Source organism: Erythrolamprus reginae, chromosome 2 (assembly GCF_031021105.1).
Source record: "Erythrolamprus reginae isolate rEryReg1 chromosome 2, rEryReg1.hap1, whole genome shotgun sequence".
In the NCBI taxonomy this organism is placed as follows: Eukaryota; Metazoa; Chordata; class Lepidosauria; order Squamata; family Dipsadidae; genus Erythrolamprus; species Erythrolamprus reginae.
Genome location: NC_091951.1, coordinates 268,984,494 through 269,003,752, shown reverse-complemented (window position 1 = coordinate 269,003,752; position 19,259 = coordinate 268,984,494). Strand labels below are relative to the sequence as shown.

The following is a 19,259-nucleotide window of genomic DNA, read 5'->3' as shown; positions in this document are numbered from 1 at the left end:
ATTCATTCATTCATTCATTCATTGGATTTATATACCAGGATTTAATACTTTTACATACCATAACTGTTTTTGTAAGTACAGTATTCTCTGATTCTAAACCATACAACCAGTTGAGTGCATGTAATAGCTATAAATTATGGGACATGAGTACCTGCTAGACAATATTCACAATTAAATCTGTGGAAATCCTTCCTTCCATTTGTACCTGCAGAAATGTATCTTCTGTCGACAAAGAATTAAGAAAATATCTGGTGCTTGCATCCAATGCTCCTATGGACGTTGTCCAGCTTCTTTCCATGTCACATGTGCGCATGCTGCCGGGGTGTTGATGGAACCAGATGACTGGCCTTACGTTGTCTACGTCACGTGTTTCAGGCACAAAGTAATCCAAAATGTGGTAAGGATTTAGATACTATTATTTTCTATATTGTATTTAATTTAGACGTATTGTTGCTGACATTATATATCCTGCGACAACTCATTGTAATCTATTATATTAGAATAGGAATATCCCATGACTACATAGGCTAGGTCCGTGATGGCGAACCTATGCATGCGTGCATGAGATGGCATGCAGAGCCCTCTCTTATCGCCCCAGGTCTGATTTCCATGGAGTTTCTTTCACGAGCTTCTGTTTTCCTCCAAACAATGAAACAAAAGCTCATGAAAGAAATAGATGTTACCTCTTGCTGCGCTGCTGGTGTTGGGATGTCCTGCCTCCTGCCTACTGCGTATACACACATGTCCGTGCATGTGCAGTCTGCACATGCACACATGCACCTTTCCTTTTGGGCATGCATGCCCGCAGTTTGAGTACTTGGTGTCTAAAAGGTTCGCCATCATTGGGCTAGGTCAAGAGAAAAGGAGTGAAGATTGTGTAATGAAATGCTTAATGAATGGTCGGGCAGTAGGAAAAGCAAGTAGGATGCTTGGCTGCATAGCTAGAGGTATAACAAGCAGGAAGAGGGAGATTGTGATCCCCTTATATAGAGCGCTGGCGAGACCACATTTGGAGTACTGTGTTCAGTTCTGGAGACCTCACCTACAAAAAGATATTGACAAAATTGAAGGGGTCCAAAGACGGGCTACAAGAATGGTGGAAGGTCTTAAGCATAAAACGTATCAGGAAAGTCTTAATGAACTCAATCTGTATAGTCTGGAGGACAGAAGGAAAAGGGGGGACATGATCGAAACATTTAAATATGTTAAAGGGTTAAATATGGTTCAGGAGGGAAGTGTTTTTAATAGGAAAGTGAACACAAGAACAAGGGGACACAATCTGAAGTTAGTTGGGGGAAAGATCAAAAGCAACATGAGAAAATATTATTTCACTGAAAGAGTAGTAGATCCTTGGAACAAACTTCCAGCAGACGTGGTTGGTAAATCCACAGTAACTGAATTTAAACATGCCTGGGATAAACATATATCCATTGTAAGATAAAATACAGGAAATAGTATAAGGGCAGACTAGATGGACCATGAGGTCTTTTTCTGCCGTCAGTCTTCTATGTTTCTATGTTTCTAAGAGTTGATTTAAGGTGCTGATTACATCACACTTACTCTACTTACTCCCCCCCCCCCATTTTTAAACAACTTAAACTCTCAGCTGTATAACAACATGGGATACAGTGGAGGTCCTTAGAAAATTTGGCTGATTTGTTCAAAATGATAACAGCATTATCATGCCACAAACTTTAGTCCTTTCAAATAGGTTGGATGCCTCTGAAGAAGAAACACAGTTTGCAGTACAATGCCACATTGTCACTCTTGTCACTCTAATTACCCCTTTGCTTCTCACAAATGCCTCTGGCTTAGAGGAGTTCACAAGAGACACTACATAAAAAAATAATTTGATGTCTGTGCACTAGTCAGGTGAGCATTTAGTGCCATAGTTGGGGACCACACATAAAAGAGGATTTCTAGAAACACAAATGCCATATGGCATTCAGAGCAAGCCACAAACTGAAACTTTGCTGAATGCTGCATAGGCTCAGCTCTCTCGGAAAATGCTTCACAGAGTACAGTGGCGACTGAGAGACTGAGGTGCTAGATCCATTGACAAATCTTTTCAAACCTTTACTTCTTCTCCATATGCACTTCCATATTTATACAATCTGGCATCATTTGGTCTGAAGTATCATGTCCGTAAAATATTTTAAAACTGGACAAATCTCAGTTAAATCTGTGCATGTGTATATGTAAAAGGTGAATCTCTATAAGTAATTTAGATAAAGCACGCTTTTTACAAGTTTAAGTCTTGATGTGACTTGGATGAGACAATCTGAGAACTCGTAGAATTGTTTAGGATCCAGGGAAACAAAGTTAGGGAGAGAGAGAGAGAGAGAAAGAGATATGGTGTTTGAACTAATTATATTGTTTTAATCTTTTAAAGAAAACCAAACCCTTTGAGAAAGCTGTCTCAGTTGGGCAAACTGTCATAGCAAAACACAGAAACACACGCTATTACAGCTGCAGAGTAATAGATGTTACATCACAAGTTTTCTACGAAGTTATGTTTGATGATGGTTCCTTTAGTCGGGACACCTTCCCTGAAGATATTGTAGTAAGTATTTATTTTAGGAATGTTTTCTTTTCTTTTTTTAAAGTTAAATCAGTAAAATGGAAACTATTTTTGTGACCTTTCGACAGAGATAATTAACTTAATATTCTGTTCATGTTTGTTATTTCTTGCAGAAGAAAATTATCACTTTCTCAGGGGCTTCCCAACCTTGTTTGTGCTAATTAGTATCTACCATTTCTCCAAATGAATAACAACTAATCTTCCAAAGTCTTTTAATTAAATAAGAAATATGTTTTTAATAAAAGATATTAGAGTGGGAATTCTGCATGTTGTAGTGTCTCAGAGAGGCAATATAACAAAATTCCTTGATGAATTAACAAAAAAACTTTAATGTTAAAATATGTAACAGGCAACATGATTCACATGAATCGAGTAAGATATTGGGTCTACACGTTTGATTATTACTATTATCTAATGTTGCTTAGTTGGAATAAAGAAAATGGCATTGTTTTTTTGTATTTTGCAATATATTTATACTTACATTAGCTTTTTAGCAGGAAGTTAACAGCACTACCTGCTGGGGTGGTTTGTTTATTACTTCATTCTGGGGTTGATTTTGCTTCCTTGTTATTCTGATTTCATGGCTGATCTCTTGCACTTTCATAACCTTTCATAAATCTTCACTTGATGCTGGTCCTTTTGTCAGAATTCTTTAAACTCCGTTACATCAGTCAAATATTACCGAACTATGACAACAGTGCATTTATTATGCAGATTTTCTTTATTTTTGTCTTTTGGGAAAAACAGTCTCCTTTTCTGTCTGCACTCTTAATATTTTCTTTTAGATATTTAAAAATATCCAAAAAAGGGCAAAAGAATGGTTTTCAAACTATTACATGCTACACTAGTCTAAGAGAGCTATTGAATACCAGAATTGAAAATAGTTCATTCAAATATATATATATATATATATTTAGTTCAACTGACCTACTAATTATTGTATTTTGAGTCAGGAATGATCATCTTAAATATTATGTCTGGTTAATAGTCCATTGTGGTGGATCTAATAAGCCATAATTATTAAGATATTGCTCTGATTTTTGAAAAATTCTGTTTGCCTATGAAATTCTCATCAGCTATATGGAAAATAGTAAAAAATTCTTAAGCTGCAAATTTTAAAAAATCATTTTTGACTATATGACATTTTATTGCTTTTATAAATATACCTTTTCGAGAAATATTAATTTTTGTTAGAGATTTTTTGCACATGAGTTTATATAAAAAAACTCCCTGAGCTACAATTGTAAGAAAGTAGAATATCATTGGAAAATATTTGAAAGAGTCAGTGCCAAATAAGCCCTTGAATTTATTTATTATTTGATTTATATCCTGGGGGTTTTTTTGTATAGGAACTCAAGCTAGTGTGCCTAACATTCCCTCTTCCTATATTTCTCCACAACTGTAATTCTGAGAGATAGGTTGGATAAGAGAACATGACTGGTCATTGAGTACCCATAGCTAAGGGTAGCCTGGACTAAGTCTCGACTAAACAACTTTAAGATGTGGTGTTAACTTCAACTCCCTGAATTCTCCAACCAGCATGGAAGTTGAAGTCCACATATCTTAAAGCAAGTGAGCTTGAGAAACACTGGATAAGAACTTGGGTCTTGTGCTCTCAGTCTAATATGCTAATAATTGCACTACACTTGAATTTTGTAGAATTGGCAGCCCAGAAATATGAATGTGGTGATCAATTTTTAAACTAGAACTACGAAAAAAAATTAGATGTATTGAAAACGAAGGATCACAAAATATATTCATTTTTGAAGCAGAAAGATTGATGCATGATAAAGATGAATGTAAGCATTTATTTGGTCTCAGTGTACTAATTTAACAGTGGGCTAAAGAAGGGTTAGCCATGACTTATTTTAAATTAATTTCAAACATAAAATATACACTGGAAATTTAGTACTTTAAGAATATGATTTGTGTAGAATAATTAGAGCCCTAAAATTAACACACTGAAAAAGAGTGAGATTTGCTGTGATCTTTGTTTCCAGTTTTTTTTTTGGGGGGGGGGGTGTCAATATACTGAAGTATAGTAGGAAAAAAGGTTGTGTTTGAGAGCAAGGCATAGTGAGAAAAGGCATCACATTTTTTATATGGGTCTGTGTTATGACTTCTCTCTTCTCTACTGTTTTTCAGGAAGCAAACTTGCCCTTCAAACGTTATTAGTAAAGATTATCCTGTCTTCCCTGCTAAGTCCTTACTTATAAGTGGTCTGATGTCTTTTTGGAAGTATAACACTTAAAAATGGGATATTTTCAAAGCAGAGTCAGAAGGATTTAACTATTCCTATCCCAGTGGTAATAAATGAAGCCATGCAGAAATGCTACAAAAATGTCATTAATGACTGAAGATGCTTTATTAAGGAACATCTAGATATGACATGTGGGAGTATATATCTTACCAGAAACTTCTCTTTTGTTTACATCTGCATCAAAGCTTGAATTGTGGGAGGGAATAAAAACTACTTGCCATCCAAGTGGGATAGTGTGATTTGGAGCTAAGAAAAAAATGTAATCAGGGCTGGCTATGCCTCAGTGCTTCTCAGATAGTAAAAGAACAACATATAATTGTTTGAAGGAAACACCAAAGAACTTTTAGATTCCTTGGAGAAATCTTTGGGTAGTTTTCATTAGATAATATACCTGTAGCTTTAATAACGGAGAGGATTTTTTTAAAAAAACGCTTTTCTAATCCATGCAATGTGCATATCAGGGAAGACTTATTTATCAAACTTTGTGCAAAAGCAATGTTGCTGCTATTGAAGAAGCTATTTCTTTAATCTGTTTCCCTATTCGGCAAGCTCAGAAAGATACCAAATGCTTTTTATGTGTTCAAGCCACTGCACAATTTCAGTTTAGTTCACAACTGCATTAATGTGAGACCAGCTCCTATGCTGTTTGTATAAATTTTGATGAGATTGCAAGATGAAAGAAGAGGTTTAAGGCAGTGGTGAAATCTAATTTTTTTTTTTTTACTACCGGTTCTATGGGTGTGGCTCAGTGGCCATGGTATGGCTTGGTGAGTGTGGCAGGGGAAGGATACTGAAAAATCTCCATTCCTACCTGTTCTGTCGAGCTCTCTGGTAGAATCCTCCCAAAAATGCACAGATACAATTTCAGACACACACCTGTTTGAAAATTCAAAACAATGTTCTTTATACCGAGAATGCAAATAAACAGAGCACTCTTTTTGTATAGCAAAGAGCACTTGTCTCCAAACAAATTGGTAATTTGTACAAGTCCCTTATCAGTTCTGTGATACTTAGCTTGCAGCTGTGAGGCAATTCACAATCCTTTTTCTTTCACAAAGTGAAACACACTTTGCTCTGGGTTAGTTTCAAAGCGGGGAAAAATCAGCACACAAAGATCAAAGTCAGCAAAGCAGTCATGAAACACAACGATCAGATAATCCTCCACAATGGCCAAACCTACAGGCTGCTATTTATAGCAGCCTCACTAATTACCACAGCCCCACCCAACCACAGGTGGCCTCATTTTCTTTGATAATAATCTCTCAGTTGTTGTTGCCTATGCATCGCTCTCCGCATGCATGGCTGTATCATTAACTCTTGTTCTGAATCCAAGGAGGAGCTAGATAATTGATCTCCTTCTGAGCTGTCTGCCCCACTCTCCTCCTCCTCCCTGTCACTCATGTCTTCTTGGTCAGAGGAGCCTTCATCATCAGATTCCACCGGGGGCAAAACAGGCCTGCAGCATGTGGATGTCTCCCCCACATCCACAGTCCTTGGGGCAGGAACTGGGCCAGAGCTAACCACAACACCTACCCCACTCTGGGACCAGCCAGAGGTGGTATTTTCCAGTTTTCTGAGCTACTCGAAATTTCTGCTACCAGTTCTCCAGAACCTGTCAGAACCTGCTGGATTTCATCCCTGGTTTAAGGATATTAAACTTTATATTCCTTGATTTTAGGAACACAAGTGAGGCAGTATGTTTCCCCATTTGGAAGTATATATAAGTAGAGAGGCAACTATAGATAGGAGGGCCTATATTATTCTATACGAATAATTCTTTTAGGCTTATAGTTACTATTTAATGCCTTTGTCTTCATATTAATAACAGGAGAAATACAGTATGTGGGATGAAAAATTTGGCTTAAGTTATACCATTGAGCCTAATAGGGAGCTGCTGTACATTTTATGAATGGAGAGTGAAAAAACAATGTGTAAGCAGCAAGATGGCCTTGTTGATTAGATTGTAAATCTAAAATGAATATTCAGGAAGTGATAATTTTTTAAAAAAAACCTAAAACAAGGACAAATTTAGATTTAAAATTAACCAATAAAAATTGTAAATTTTAATTAAATGTGATCTTAAGAAACAATATCTGAGAATAAGCATAGTATCATTGTGAGTTATTTCATTACTGAATCCATAATCTGAAAATCCATAACTCAGCTTTAAATGAAAAGCCTCTTGTAGATGGAGTTCTTAATTATTTTACTAAATAAAATAAATAAATAAATAATAATAATAATAATAATAATAATAATAATAATAATAATAATAATTTATTAGATTTGTATGCCGCCCCTCTCCGAAGACTCGGGGCGGCATACAAATCTAATAAATTATTAGATTAATAATTGTATTAATAAATACATTATTAATAAATTGGTACTAATTTCTAAGTATTTTATCATACTGATGTTGCCCTTAAAATGAATATATGTTTGAATCAAACAAATTAAAAGCAGTTTATTTTAAAATTAAATACATTTAGGATTCTCTTTTAATTGAAAGTCACCATAGCATCTCCATAATCATAAGTGGCATTTTAGCTTTTCTGCCTATCAAGCTTGTTTATACTATATCTTAATACAATCTAGAATTCCACACACTGGTTAAATACGATACTAGTTTAGGCAGGGACACCATTACGTTCAGGCTATCTAGAGCAGTGTTTCCCAACCTTGGCAACTGAAAGATATCTGGACTTCAACTCCCAGAATTCCCCAGCCAGCATTCGCTGGCTGGGGAATTCTGGGAGTTGAAGTCCAAATATCTTCCAGTTGCCAAGGTTGGGAAACACTGATCTAGGGAACCTATTCCTATTGAGCCAATAGGCTAGTATTTGAGCTACATGTCTCAGTTTGTAAATGTTCCTTTAGACTATCTGCCTAAGTTCCTTTCCCCCCACTTTGTTTATTATTATTTTTTGTGGGAACAAGGGAAAATGTATTTTAATATAGAGGATCATCGTCTTTTCATGACAGATGTTAAAGCAGCCTAATGTAAAGCCATTCTGGTATAGTAGTTAAGGTGCTGTTCTACAAAGACTGTGAGTTCTAGTCCTGCCTTAGGCATGAAAGTTAGCTGGGTGACTTTGTGCCCGTCACACTATGGTTATTGTGGGGAAAATAGGAGGATAAAGGAGTATTTGATATGTCACTGCCTTGAATTTCTTATGAGGTAAATAAAGACAGGTTGAAAATCAAATTAAAAAAATAACTTTCTATCCTGCTTTCTGTCACATTTCTTCCTTGTCAGTCTTTCAATTACAAAAAATTGAATAGGCACACCACCTGGGTGAGGTACATGGTCAAATGGTGAAGGAGTTTTCTTTGTCACAGTGCAAGAACAGAAATCCAGAATTAGGAAATAATTTTTTTTAAAAAATAATCTCTCCCCTTCCCTCTCTTACATATGCACATGTATAAATGCTTACTTTTATTTATTTATTTATTTATTTGCTTGCTTGCTTGCCTGCCTGCCTGCCTGCCTGCCTACCTACCTACCTACCTACTTACGTACTTACTTACTTACTTAGGTACTTACTTACTTAGGTACTTACTTACTTGGGTACTTACTTACCTATTTATATTTTTGTGCCCTCCAACTCCCTAGGGACTCAGGGCGGCTCACAACAAAAAATAAACATGGTTCAATATAAAAACATTTCAATTTAAAATAATTACAGCCATCCATTCATGGACCAATCTTTATATATAAATTTATATATTTTATACTAATTCAGTTTATAAAATTGTGATTCTGACGCATTGTTTGAATGAATTGGCATTTTCATGAATCCTAGGAGAATTTTTCTAAAAGCCTGTGTTTTTTTTTAGTCTGGTCTCAAAACTATCCAATATCCCTATTTTAAACAATGCAGTTCTGCTGAATAAATAGCATTGTTCAGATAAATTCATCTAGCAGGTTGTAGCACTCTTAGCAGTAACAAAAGATGTATGATCCCATGACTACGTTACACTAATACAAAGAAATCAGCTACAGCAGCAAATTAATTGTAGGTACGCATGCATGGTTTGTTTGATCATCCCCCCCCCAATGAATATTTTCTTATCTGAACCCTGCCCCCAATCTGAATGAAAATGTACGGATACTTTTTTTCTTCTCTCTCTCCCTCTCTCTCCCCCCCTCTCTCCCTCTCCCCCCCTCTCTCTGTCTTAAAAAATATTTAAAATTAATAAACAAAACCCATAACAGAGTTATGCCTACCAAATGAAACCATATCCATTAAATAGAATAGCCCAGAAATCCTTCAGTGAGATGAAAATGGCAGTGATTAAGCTTCATCTTTCAAGTTTTAAACTCCCCATCAGCCACAAAAGAAGGGAAAATATGTGACGGCAAACGTATATGACAAAGAATTTTTTGTAAAGGCCATTTTTGAAATACAGTACATCTACATTTCATGAAACATCAAAATTACTATCTTTGGTTTTCTTTGAATTGGAATTGTGGACCTGTTGTGATCATACATTTGAACAAAATGCCAGTATAATAACAAGACAGCTTGAGACATTGTTTAAACATAATAATGTTCTCAGCTCCATGGAGTTCTTTCAGAGCTAAACATATATATTTGTTGGTTTTGAAAAATGTGAGTTTATATTTTATGACTGCAATTTACAAAATTTAGGTAAGAGAGCAATTGGTATACCGTGAGAAATAAATATCTATGGATACATTTTAGGCTAACACAGAGGAATCTCCAAATACTGTTGTGGATATGCATGGGGAAAAATGTGACATATACTTCACTTTTTAATAAGTACTCATCAACTGTTAGAATCTGCCTGGCTGCCTGCCCTGCCCTGCCCTGCCCTGCCCTGCCCTGCCCTGCCCTGCCCTGCCCTGCCCTGCCCTGCCCTGCCCTGCCCTGCCCTGCCCTGCCCTGCCCTGCCCTGCCCTGCCCTGCCCTGCCCTGCCCTGCCCTGCCCTGCCCTGCCCTGCCCTGCCCTGCCCTACCCTACCCTATCTATCTATCTATCTATCTATCTATCTATCTATCTATCTATCTATCTATCTATCTATCTATCTATCTATCTATTACCTCCATCCATCCATCCATCCATCCATCATCTCTCACATTTATTATTTTTTTATATAAATAACTGAAAGCAGCTAACTTACCTAATACTTCTCTGTCCTCCTATTTCCCCACAACAACAATAACCTTGTGAGATGAATTGGGTTGAGAGAGTGACAGGCCACAGTCACCCAGCTGGTTTTTCATGGCTAAGGTGGGATTCACATATTCCTGGTTTCTAACCTAGTGCTTTAATCACGAGGCCAAATTGGTTGTCATTAATACATTAAGGCTAGATTCCCACACATGGAACCCAAGGATGCCATTATGCTCCTTGATAACAAATTTGTTCCCTATCCAGTTGACCTGTTGCACAATGTTACTATCTGGAATCGTATTTATTTCAAAGAATGTAAAGCAGAGGTGCTTTTCTACTGGTGCGGTCCAGTGCACCACTCTGGTAATGGCCTGCCAGTGATGGAATTTTGGTGCAATGATTCTGATGTTGTCTTCGCCTATTTATTTTTTTTTACTTCTGAGCATGCCCAGAAGTAAAATTATCCCTCTGTGCATGTGCGGAAGCAGAATTGCACTAGGGGACACGTGTGCGCAAGAGAAACATTGTGATGCCCACTGGTAGGAACAGGTAAGAGGAACCCGCTCCTGATGTATAGGAAACCCAGATTAATCACATAAGCTTCCTAATGAATTGATATGTTAGGTTAGCTTAAAGCTACTAAATCTGAGTTGCAAAGATATGGACAGCCATTAAAATGGCAGCAAAGAATTAAGACTAATCTGTATCTGTTTGTGACCATGAATGGTAACCTTAGAAAATGGGATCAGTCATTGAGAAAGGGGTAGGGGTGGGACGAGCTGCACAGTGGGTAGGCATTCTCATAAATTTGTGTGTTATGGTAGCCATATTGCAAATGGACAAGGCCCAATGAGCCCACTAACCTAAAAAAGTAGAGTATCTTAAATTGTTCTAGTTCTACCAGCATTTACTTTATTTATTGTTATCATTTTCATATTAAAAATATATTGATAAGGAATAGTTATTTAAAGTTGAAATTTTCTACTTTCTTTTAATTTTTTTGTCTCCTGTCACTGCTCTTCCCCCATTAAGCAGCATAAATTGAATTATGTGATGGCAATTTAAATATAGCAAGAGTGGTTCAAAAATATTCATTAATTTACTGTTTAATTCTGTGATGTAGATAATTTATAATTTCATTTAATATTTTCAATTAAATCAAGACTCTGGATGGCATAAAATATCCATACAAATAAACCAAAACAAAACCAGAGAGAGCCTGGAGTAAAACAATTAGAACAAGAAAGAGTACAAAAAATTATGCAATAGCCTTGGTTTAAAAGAAATCACATCCATACTAACCCCAATCCTGGGAACATATATTCTGGGACTCACCATTTAAGCCATACAATCTAAAGGCCTGCTCAGTGAAGGATTCCAGCTTTCTGTTCAGTTAAAGTTTAATAGCAGTAGAGCTTCTAATAGTAGGAGTAGATACATTTTAATGACCCTATTTCTGAAATAAATATATTGGGTTTGAGGTTTTCAATAACAATTACATCAATCCCATTTTGGGGGGAAAGTTCTGTCACTCAAACTCAGCTTTCAGCTACAGGTTCTCAATTTAATATTAATTAAATTGAACTGCTTAGAACAGACTTCTGAATATTTGCTGCTGAGATGGTGGGACAAATCAGTCCTGATTTAAATGTTAGTGGTTCATGCCGCTGCATAGTTTGAAAACCCCCAATTTAATAATGCTGTTGTCACTCAGTGGTTTTTTTTTAAGCCTTTGTTGATGTCAGATATTTTTAAGGATGTATCTCCCGATTTCTCATTTTGAGGGGCAAAATTGATGTACAGTAGTCCCTCGCTATACCGCGCTTCACCTACTGCGGCTTCACTTCATCACGGGTTTCTGAGGAAGTCGATCGGCAGATTTAAACAGCCCGCCGAACTCGATCGGCAGGTTTTTCAAAAATATATATATATCTAAAATTGTAAATACTGTATTTAAATACTGTATCTAAAATAAATACTGTGTGGGAAGGGTTTATAAACACTTAAAACAATGAAAACTTACCAAACAATTACAATATAAATACTTAAATAAGTACTATCAGTCGATAAATTCCCCATCGCGGATTTCACCTATCGCGGCCAGGTCTGGAACGTAACACCAGCGATAGGTGAGTGACTACTGTATTGTTAGAACCCTTGGTTCAGAGAAATATTTTTTCTATTTCAGAGAATTCCATTCATTCAACTTATCTGCTCTGGAATACTTTTGCCTCCTTAGATTTTAAATAGTAAATTCTAACAATGTGACAGTAATCTATTTTTGCTACAGACCCACTGATCTATTACTGGCATAATACTTGATGAAACAATAATATTTTTTATTATGAAAACTAGTACTCATTGACGTAACTTAGGTTAATACTTTTAGGTTATACTTTATATATCACAAAGCATGATAGAATCATCTATCAAAGACAACTGTGTGTCTGTGTGTGGTTTATATTGAACTGTGTTGTGATGTTTGTGTGTTGTGGTTTGAATAGCTTGCAGATTTTACTTTGTGGCAGATATGTTTTTAGTACTCAAATCTGTCTGAAAGTATATTCAAGAGATCAATTTGGTTTCCACGCAATTTTAACCAGTCAGAAGGAATTGTTCTCTAGAAATCTTTCACAAAATTTACAATGTTTGCTGATTATTCTCTAAAATTAAAATTGAGCATACTTTGTACATTTTGTGAAAAAACAGGGAATGTAGGGTAGATGGGAAGAGTTTCCTGTCAAGGATATGTTAGTTGACCAAGACTCAAAATTAATAAAACACAAGTTTTTGCAAATACTGTAAATAAATAAAAAGGAGCTTCAAAACCTCAATTAGCTTCAAAGGTTTCATCTAACTTTCTTATAGTGCATAGAAAATATAAGCCTTTTGCTGGCATTCAAAAATGTTTCTTACAATAGTGAAAAACTCTAATGTTCATAATGGGACAAAAATAATTCTATCACTTTATTGATGCCTCCAACTAAAGATCTGTCTTGCCCATCATTTTGTTTTCAACAGGGACCAGTCAGATGCCTTTGGACTCTCTCAAAGAAATGAATAGCAGTGTACTGTCATTTGTTCCTAGTATCTGATATTTTCCTTTTGAAATTGAGCTTCCTTTTAACTGAACTGATTTAGAAATCTTGATGGATTGCTCTACTAAGAGCAGTAGAGATAATCAGGAATAAAATGAAGAACAAAAAAAATGCTTCTATCCATCAAAGGCGCATAAGGCAGAAATGGACACACCATGATTAATGCCGCACCTTCGCCCCCTTCCCAGCAGTTCATTTGTGCTTCCCCAGATTAACTCAGAATCTAACAGCATGATTGCCAAATTGTGACACTGCAATATTTGGGATAAATTGGCAAAATAAGGATGGGAATGGGAATAATATGCCTATAGTAGACACAATGCTATTTGCACTCCACCAAATTCATTTTAAAGATCTTAGCTTCCTCTTTTTTCATGCCATTAATATCTCCATGAAAAAATTCCTGCAGCCACTATTAGATCAAGAAGCATAGTTGTAGCCTCCAACCCATCAGGAAGAGGCTACACAAGTTAGTTTGTTTGTTTGTTTATTTATTTACTTATTTATTTTGTCCAATACACAATGAGGGTTTTAGTGGGTATATATCTATATACACATAGTAAAATACATGATGAAGGTTATAGAGGAGATACTCATAGTAAAATATATCTAAGAAAGAATAGAAAAGAAGATATAGTAATAGAACATATCAATGAAAGAATAGAAGAAGAGATATAGGAATAGAGGAAAGGTATAGGAGATATAGGAGAGCAATCGGACAGGAGACGGAAGGCATTCTAGTGCACTTGTACTCGCCCCTTACTGACCTCTTAGGAATCTGGATAGGTCAACCGTAGATAATCTAAGGGTAAAGTGTTGGGGGTTTGGGGATGACACTATGGAGTCCGGTAATGAGTTCCACGCTTCGACAGCTCGGTTACTCGGTGTATCCACTAATGGAAGAAAGAGTGTGAGAGGGAGAGACTGCCTGGGTCAATGAGGAAAAACAAAGCAAAGTTCATGATAGCATTGGAGTGAAGAAGCTCTTCTGAAATCTCTTGTTTCTGCATTAGGATCCAGACAGTATGAGGGAACATCTGAAGAGATTTGCAACTGTGGGTTCATAATGCACTGCCAAATTAAGTACTGTGTCTGCAATCCACACTTCATTTAGGAGAAAGTTTTCTCATTAGAGCTGAAAAACCTGCCCTAGAGCAATAGGCAATCCTTTAAACTAAGGGGTTGCATGGTTTCTCATTCTTTTTGAGGGAAATTATATGGTAAACCTCCCCACCTCACCTTCCCTTAGATATATCCAGTGCAGAAGAAATTATAGAACTTGTGAACACTATAGTTGATTTGTAATCTGGAATACACACACACATACATTCATACATGCTTACACCTTTGAGGAAGCAGATTATCTTAATCTTTTTGGTCAGGATTCAGACTTGGATATGGGAGGTAAATGGCATTGGTCATGTTTTAGCCTAGGTGAAGTGAGGGTAATGCATCCATCCTTGTCTACGTCTCAGCAACTTTCAATACCATCAGTCATAGTATTGTTATGAATTGGCTCATTGTGTGTGGGCAGCCTGGTGGGAAACATTGGGAGTGGACAGCTGGCTCACCACTTTCTTTCAGGGTCAATTCCAGTGAGTAATGATTAGGGGGAAGAGGTCCTACCCTAGGCTCTATTATATGGGGTGCTACTAGATTTGGTGTTCTCTCTGTAACATCTGTATTATGTTCATCCATTGACATTATATAACCATTAACATATGACCAGTGAAGGGCCTCTCTTCTTACTTTCTACTGGAACTCCCTTGGAGGCTATTGCGCGCATGCGTGTACCCGTCAGCACGAGATTTTCACATGCATAGCAAATTTCATGTGAGGACGCGCAAGAGAGCAAGATTTCAGCTATTCTTTTCAATGTTTTTGCTTATGCACACGCCAAATCTCACATGGGGTTGCATCGGGGGTGCGCAGCTGTGTACACATCCAGGATTTTCCTACCGGAGCCGTGCATTTGGGAGCACCGGCTGCTGCCCACCCCTGTATATGATCCAATTCGACATATTTTACCCCTGGCAAATTAAGCAATGCCATGAATGTCTTGATCTGTTATCTGGAGATTTTGAGGATCTGGAGGGGGAATAACTTGCTTCAGCTGAATAATGGCAAAACTGAGTGATTTTGAATTTTGGATTTGGATTTGATTACAGATTTGTGCCATCTTTGGTGCTGAGTAGGATTGGACTGAACTGTCCCGGCAGATCCAGTGCACAATCTGCTAATCCTCCTAAATGCACAATTCATGCACAATGAGCTGGTGACAGTTGTGGCCAGGAAGGCCTTTTGACCGCTTCATCTTGTATGCCAATTGCCAATTGGACTTACAGGCTCTGTTTACAATCACTTATATCCTAGTCACTTTCATGTTGGAGTTCTGCAACACACTCTTCATGGGGCTGCCCTTAAGATTATCCAGATGTTTCTGCTGGTACAGAATGCAGCAGCATGGGCAGTTATTTGCACTCCTAGAATATCACTTGTTACACCTCTGCTCCACAAGTCACATTGGTTGCCTGTTTGGTTCTAGATCCAATTCAAAGTTTTTTTCTATAAGTTTTTTTTCTTCACAAGAAAAAACATACATAACATTACATAAAGGTGAAACTCGAAAAATTAGAATATAGTGCAAAAGTTCATTTATTTCAGCAATGCAACTTAAAAAGTGAAACCTAATATATGACAGACTCATACATGCGAGGCAAGGTAGTTCAAGCTGTGATTTGTCATAATTTTGATGATTATGGGGTACAGCTCACGAAAACCCCAAATCCTCCATCTCAGAAAATTAGAATATCACATGCGAATGAGATCAATAAAACAAGGATTGTACATAGAACAATATTGGTTCTCTGAAAGTATAAGCATGCATATGTAGTCAGTACTTGGTTTGGGCCCTTTTCTTCCTATGTGTCCTTCTCCATTCTTCCTCCATATTCTGGGTCCTCGGTTTCAAAATGAGATGCAAAAGTTTTCACAGTCTGTGTTAATTTGGGGAGCAATGCCAACTGCTGGTGTTGGTCCATTGTGCTTCATTACGTCCAGGGTCAATGCAGCCATCTACCAGGAGATTTTGGAGCACTTCATGTTTCTGTCCACAGACGAGCTTTATAGGGATGCTGACTTCAGTTTTCTCCAATGCACTTGCAAGGAGAGTCCAAGATGGGTAATTCTACAGTCTGATTGGTCGGGACTGAGTTTAATTTAAATATTAGGCAGGCACCGCCCCCTTAGCCCTCCAGTCTAAAAAACTCAGTCGCAGTAAAGGGACTTAGAGTTTGTTCTTCTCATGTTTTGTTGTTAATGTTCATGTTTATTAATAAATGTGTACTAATATTTTTTATTTCTTTTCACTTTTTGTCTTGCAGGCGCAGCAAGGGGGAAGGTTTCCTCGGGCAGCCAGGGTTCAAACCTCCAGAGGGTTTAACCCTGTCAGCTGCTGCTCCTCTGATATTGTCCCCATATTGCTGGAGCCCTTGTGGGATACAGAGAGAGCTCCTGGGCTGCCTACTTCCGTGGTAGCGCCCGGTAGTCGAGGTGGTGACTGACGCCTCGGGGGGGTCCACCCCTCCCACGGCGAATAGATCACAGGGCCGCCTGTCCATTCCGGGCAGGGGCCTCCATGAGGGGATTTGCGCTGGCCGCGCCCCCCCGCTTGCCGCTCCGCGCTACCTGAACAGCCGACAATCAGCTGGGTGCCTCCCAGCCGCGGAAGCACGCGATCGGCGTCGGCGGCAGCTTGAATGGAATCGGAGTGCTGTTTGGGCGCCGGACTCAGAGAAGCAGGCCTGGTGTCAGGGCCTTTGAAAAGGCTGTCGGAGGGCGGGAGAGCTTGGCTTCCCGCCCATTGCCATGACGACAGTCCGGCGGCCATGTTGGCAGGCGGGGATAACCAGGGCTGCTCGAAACGCGCCAAAATGTATCCTAGGTTGCCGAGGCAACGGCCCGGCGGCCATCTTTTTCTGCATAAAGCAAACTGCTCGGTGGGCATCTCTTAGGCAAAGAGATAGGGGCACCGAGCGTTCCTCCTGCCTGACAACACGCAGGCGCAGTTGGAGGCTTGTTCTGAGGGCTAATATTAGCTATCGATCGTTGGTGTGGTGTTGCTTTTCTAACTGTGCTGTTTTTCATGAGTAAATTCTGGCATGGCAGATCAATCAGCCCAGGCCGGGGAGGAGGCCATCGTTACCAGGCCCAGCACCCCCAAGGAAAGGCCCCAGAAGCCGAAATCTTCTCAAGGGGCCTCTCTCAGGGAGGCTGAGAAGCGCATAAAGGCGCTTGAGAGGCAGTTGGAGGCCTCTCAGAGGTCAGTGGGGCCTTCATCTTCTGCTCAGCCCATCCATGCCATCCCTCCCCCATGTTCACACCAGGGGTGGTAGGCTCGGCCTCTGAGAGGGATTGGCCTCCTGAGATGACCCATCCAGCCAACCGCTCCAGCTAGACCAGAGGCCTTAGGTTTGGGGAGACAAGCCTCCTGGCCCGGCACTTTGATGGCTCCTCAGGCTGCTGCTCCTCAACATTTTGGACAGTCCCCTGCAGCTACATTCACTCCAACGGCTGCGGGGCTGCGCAATGCTCAGGACGCTTGGCAGAGCATGCCACAGGCTCTGCAGGGCCTTATATCCAGCGCGTATACCCAGGGGATGGCGAATGCGGTGCAACAGCAACAGCAACTGCCAGCAGTTCTGGTGCCACCCAGGTATAGGGATCCCTGGATGGCTCCTGCCCCTCAATCGATCATGGAGTCCAGAGAGGAGGATTCCTTTTCCAGAGATGACTTTAGTGAGGCGGAGGATGAGCTGTCCGGCGATGACCAGCCACCGGAACAACCTATCTACACTGGGTTGTTTAAGTCATCCCTCTTCCGGGTCTTGCTGAACAAGGCAAAGGCGACCATCGACCAGGCTGGAGAAGGCGGTCAGGGTGCACCTTCAGCGCCGGGTCAGCCCACGGGAGGCCTGTTTGTCTTCCCAAAACAGGAGACGGTTAATGTGCCATCCTCCCACCTGTTCCTGGAGACAGTCCAGCGCCCATGGGAGAGTCCTGCGACAGCCCAGGGCCCATCTAACCTGGACAAGCGCTTTTACACCTTTGACCAGGCTATGGAAGATCTTCTGGAGCTGCCTACGGTGGAAAAGCCGGTGACCAGCTTGGTCTCAAATGCCCTTGTCCCTTCAGAGTCTCAGGAGGGACTAAGGGTTGAGGACAAGAGAGCGGACAATGTCGTTCGGAGGGCTCACCAAATGGCGGCTTGGGCTGTAAGGGCTGCATCGGCGGCCTCATTTTTTAATAGAGCTACGATCCTCTGGATACAAGAACTCCAGTCCAGAGTTGATCCTCAAGATGGAAGACTTCGCCAGGACCTGAACAAGCTGTTGGCGGCCACCGAATTCTCCGCGGATACCACAGTTAGTGCGGCTAAGTTCACCTCTAGGGCAATGGCGTCCTCGGTGGCTTCCCGAAGGCTCATTTGGTTGCGGAACTGGCAAGCCGATGTAAAATCCAAATGGGCCCTTGCCTCTTCACCATTCAAGGGCAAGAAACTCTTCGGGGAGGTGCTGGACGATGTGCTAGTGGAAGATAAGGATAAGAAAAAGTTTATGCCTAGATCCAGCAGGAAACAGGAGAGACGGTTTAATCCTTATCAGAGGAGACAGCCCTTTCGGTCGGATTCATCCTCGACCAATAATCAAATGTCAAGGCCCTACTTTCAAGGATCCTTTGGCCAGGGTTCATTTCGATCAGACAGAGGCTCTCAGTCTGATCGCAACAGGTCCTTTCAAGGCCGCCGCCCCTTTAGAGGTTCCAACAGGGGCTTCAGAAAGGCCAAATGACTTTCCAGTGGACTTCCCCTTGGGCGGCAGGTTAATACAATTCTCAAACATCTGGACAAGCACCTCCTCAGACCCCTGGGCGGCTGCCACGGTATCAAACGGACTGAGGATCGAGTTCTTTCGCCCTCCACCTTGCCGCTATCTTCCTTCTCATACTCCCTTGGACCTTCACAGGAAGAGGTTTCTGTACCAAGAGGTGTCACACCTGTTGGAGATAGGGGCCATCGAGGAGGTCCCTCTACCCCAACAGGGTATGGGGTTCTACTCAGCAATCTTCCTGGTCCCGAAGTCATCAGGAGGGGTACGTCTCATTCTGAACCTTCGGAGATTGA

At 39.9% G+C, this 19,259-nt stretch overlaps 1 protein-coding gene across 2 annotated transcripts in view; it reads left to right on the top strand.

Moving 5' to 3' along the window:
* KDM4C (lysine demethylase 4C) overlaps positions 1 to 19,259 on the top strand; it is a 228,741-nt gene that overhangs the window by 193,684 nt on the left and 15,798 nt on the right. For both annotated transcript variants that reach the window (XM_070742570.1, XM_070742571.1), the window contains exons 19-20: positions 212 to 397; positions 2,393 to 2,563. In XM_070742570.1, coding sequence (XP_070598671.1) covers positions 212 to 397; positions 2,393 to 2,563 — 357 coding nt within the window. The remainder of the gene's footprint in view (positions 1 to 211; positions 398 to 2,392; positions 2,564 to 19,259) is intronic.